At 44.3% G+C, this 4,093-nt stretch overlaps 2 protein-coding genes across 2 annotated transcripts; both read right to left on the bottom strand.

Moving 5' to 3' along the window:
• Positions 1 to 1,093: 1,093 nt before the first annotated feature.
• On the bottom strand, positions 1,094 to 1,888 carry Pmar_PMAR001908 (conserved hypothetical protein; the record flags this gene model as incomplete). The annotated part of the gene is made up of 1 exon (XM_002779344.1): positions 1,094 to 1,888. The coding sequence occupies one exon, from the start codon at positions 1,886 to 1,888 to the stop codon at positions 1,094 to 1,096; it is 795 nt and encodes a 264-aa protein (XP_002779390.1).
• A 1,751-nt stretch (positions 1,889 to 3,639) lies between these two features.
• Positions 3,640 to 3,891, bottom strand: Pmar_PMAR001907 (hypothetical protein; the record flags this gene model as incomplete). The annotated part of the gene is made up of 1 exon (XM_002779343.1): positions 3,640 to 3,891. A coding segment is annotated over one exon (252 nt), but the record flags the coding sequence as incomplete, so codon positions are not given.
• Positions 3,892 to 4,093: the final 202 nt, after the last annotated feature.

Genomic DNA, 4,093 nt, shown 5'->3' with positions numbered 1-4,093 from the left:
GTAAGAATGAGAAGCTTAGCTCACTCCTGTCCTCAGTCTACCTTTAAGAGCACTGGGCAAGTGCCCGAGTAAGGCCTCAGCACGCATGCAGAAATACGTGACGCCACCGGTGTCACGGCGCACAATACAATAACAGTAATAACAGAGCAATACAGTCAAGTACAAACACCGGGAAACCGTATAATGGTTCATGAGTCTCCGTACACTGCGCTGGAGCGCACAACGGTCTGTAATAATTACGACATAATTTAGGAGTCTACACTTGTAGACTACAAGGAATGAGGTTATACGTTGAGACTTGTTAAATTGCGTTAGACGCAGGACGTCCTCGGCTCTCCTCGCAGTGAGGGCTTCACTCACAGTAGCGGAAGGCAGGTCGTTTTAAGACGTGTGAAAAAACCCAAGTCGTAAAATTTAACCCGTGCAAAAGCATCCCAAAAATTTAGTGCAGAAGTGGAAGTAAAGTTTCACCCGGTGTCAAAAATTTCTTTATCGGAAAAATAAAGTGAGTAAAAACGTGCAGAATTTGGTACAACAGTGGATATTTTACCCACTAAAAAACTTAATCGTTTGCGTGCGAAAAAGTCCAGATCCGGTATAAATCGCTCACCTATCATCGTTTAGTACAAAAGTGGTTTAGTACAGAAGTGGAGACACGGACTCTGCAACCCGGCCAAGTCTCAAGGAAAAATCGCGCGCGCCATTCTGATCGATTTGAGTCTTCTGCCTTGCAGTATGATTATCACCAACATGGGGTAACCAGCAAGCCCAGCAGTCACGAGAGAGTAACACGACCTTACCCCTCGAAACCACAAACTCGCTACCATTTCCCGATGCAAGTCCTCCCACCTAGGCATTGATTCCACATTATTGCACTTGTTTGTTCACAGTGGGATCAATTTTAAAGATAGTTTGTAGGACTTCCATCAATGCTATCAGTAGGCTAGCATTGATCCTTTGGCACCACTCATACGAAGGAACGCAAAACTGTTTGTGAACACTGAGTAGAAACCGATCTATATGATATCCAGTAGTAGTATACATCAGTAATGATGGTAATGATAGGAATGAGAAAATAGAGAACAAAGGCACTTCACATTTTGTTAACAGTGCCCTTCAGCCTATCATCAATACGGGTGAGGAACCTCAGCCGATTCACTTCATTTTCCACCGCCTCCCAGTCATGAGCCTCATCACACAGCCTCGTGAGCTCATCCTCGCACTCTTTGATTCTTTCATCATTCTCTTCAGTCAGCTTCAACATCTCCTTCTCGTCACCCTCAGCATCGTCGATCTCCTCGTTATACTCGAACATTTCCATCAGCACACTAGGATCCATATTCCCCATACCATCAGCCTCGTCATCATCAGCCTTCACCCCGGCCTCCAACTGCAGTAAATGCTCTGCTCGCTTCAAGGGAGACCTCAGCGTTTTAATAGCGTCATTAACCATAGCAGAATCAGCAGCAGCCACCTCTGCATTAGCACCATCGACGTGGGCAACTTTGTCGGGATGCAGTCTATTCTGAAGTCGCCTATAACACTTCTCAGCGCCTTTAGTATCAATAGAGTACTTATGCGGTTGGTTCAGCAAGCAGAAGTAATCAGTAGGGCAATTACGAGGCTTCTCCGGTTGGAACGAATCACATGATGGACAGAATGGACAGAACGAGTTCATAACATAGTCACATTTGGGACACTGTAAGTGGCAGCAGTCTCTAGAGCAACCCTTTGATGATGCTGATGCGAAACTGCGACGAAGAAGGCCAGTGGTGAACTTCTGCTGTTGGACTGCCGACGTGAATGCACGTTGAGCTGAAGTGACACTGGCGAGCAGAGGAGTCACAGCACGAGGAGCAACCAGAAGATGGGAAAACGCGGAAAGCATGGTGATAAATATAATAACAGGAATATAAACTACCAAGAAGTGGACCGATCTGACTAGTATTGAGCTCAACAGCAGATATTAGAATAGGAAACATGAAAACTACACCCAGGGTGGGGGGAAAATGTGCACATGGTCAACTACATGTGTTGGTGACAATATGGAAATTCCAACTGAAGTCTTGTTGGTTTCCATACACTTATACCCAAATTCGTGTGAAAAATTTCTATAATTAGCGAGGAAACTCCTGAGCTCAGCTTGGGAAAGATGAACATATATTCCTCCAACACTGACTCCACCATGTCACAAAATAGTGACAAATTCCAACACACAAAAGCCACAGAAACACTGCCACAGATGGTCATATTCTACAGTAACGTCTCAAGATAGTCCCCAAGCATGACTTCTACAAGGTGTATATACAGTACATACATTCGAGCCGCTGGAAAATCACCTCTCACTCTGAATGCACATACCATACTCGCTGAAACCGCCAATAATACAAAACTTTTTACTTCCCCCACAACTAACGATCAAGGCGTTTAACTTCAGTATTCATAATAAGTAGTGAGATTAATAACACACACGCTGTCCCTGACTGCTAGTGCAGACACAATAGCTAGTCTCCTCACTAGAATACTGAGAGCTATCTATCGAGGAGGAAAGTCATTTCCCTGGTTAGAACCAGAGTCAATCCCCGTTAAGTCATTGGTACCCATATCCTCAATATAATCTAGCTCATTGATATCATAACCAGAATGCATTTGCTAGATAACCAGAACAAAAAAGTAAAATAAAAATAGGACAGAGGTGACAATGCTTGAACGACTTCATTGAGTAATAACTATCAGACACTCTAGCTAATGAGACAAATTACACAAAGTTCACGACTATCGAGCGATCAGTTTATCAATACACTCGTAACTCGAAACTATAGAAATCAAAGAAATTTCATGATATCAATAATACGATTGAAGCTTAGAGGCATTAGATGTCCACAAATGGAGAAGTGGAACCAGTACGAGGTCAGAGTGCCGAAGCCGAAAGCTGCTGCTAAGCAGCATAGCATACCGCCCGCAGGATTAGACTGCATCCACCTGAAATCCACACTGTGAGCAGCATATGAAAATTTTGAGAAAATTCTGGGAAAATCTTGTTGATTTCTGTACATTTTTACCCAATTTCGAATTTCTGAATTTCACGAGGAAACTCTCAAGAGAAGCAGATACTGTGATCGCGTTATAATTACACTTTATATTAGGATCAACAACGAGGTTTACTACGATGGTACTTGCAAGGGCTCGGGCCGCATATAGTCGGTTAAATATGGTCCCCAGTTGAATGCACTCACCCACAGTGTGCGAACGAGACGACACTCAGAAGGATCTGTTGATGCACATGATCAACTACATGTGTCAGGGACAATATAAAACTTCTGAGGAAAATTTTGGGGTGCCTGAACACTCCTACCCGAATTCGTATATGAACTTGCATAATCAGCTTACAAAACTCCTGCTGAGCTCAGCTGAGGAAAGCGAGCATATATTCCTACTCTCCTCACATCAACATTGCCCCCCAGTGGCCTTCCGAACGACCAACACAACACAGTGCAATAATGTGCAAATAATATTCACGGCCCAACAGCAGTTGCATGCGGCAAATGCAATGATACCAATAATGATACAAATCCAGAGGTCCCAGGTTCGATCCCCGCTCATGTCGATACTCCTCCCGGTATTTCCTTCAAGCCCAACCCCCCCGTCTCCTCAGGTTCGCTTTGACCTGCCGAACTGGCTTCCGCCTCTGCTGACGATTCACCAGGCAATAAGCCTCCCTCCGTTCTAGCTCGGACCAAGGCTCTACTAATACGAGACTTGAACGCGTTAAACGGCAACGTGCCCAATTCGAGACTAGAATTACTGCTCTGCAGAGGCCGATTGCCACCCACACTAGGCGCCCGTTTGAGAGCGTCCAGAGCAGTGACAACATGGGAATGCGCCTGACACCTGAAGAAACGATACTATATTGCTTTCAATCAGTGTGGGAAAATATGCACATGGTCAGCTACATATGTCGGTGATGACAATATGAAAAATTTGAGGAAATTTCGAGAGACTGTTGTTGAACACTCCTACCCAAATTCGTGTATATATCTCTATTATTAGTGAGAAAACTCTTGAGCTCAGCTGAGGCAAACGAGCATATATT

Source organism: Perkinsus marinus, assembly GCF_000006405.1.
Source record: "Perkinsus marinus ATCC 50983 genomic scaffold scf_1104296947614, whole genome shotgun sequence".
In the NCBI taxonomy this organism is placed as follows: Eukaryota; Perkinsozoa; order Perkinsida; family Perkinsidae; genus Perkinsus; species Perkinsus marinus.
The sequence above is the reverse complement of the archived record's forward strand: the minus strand, read 5'-3'. Positions and strand labels throughout refer to the sequence as shown.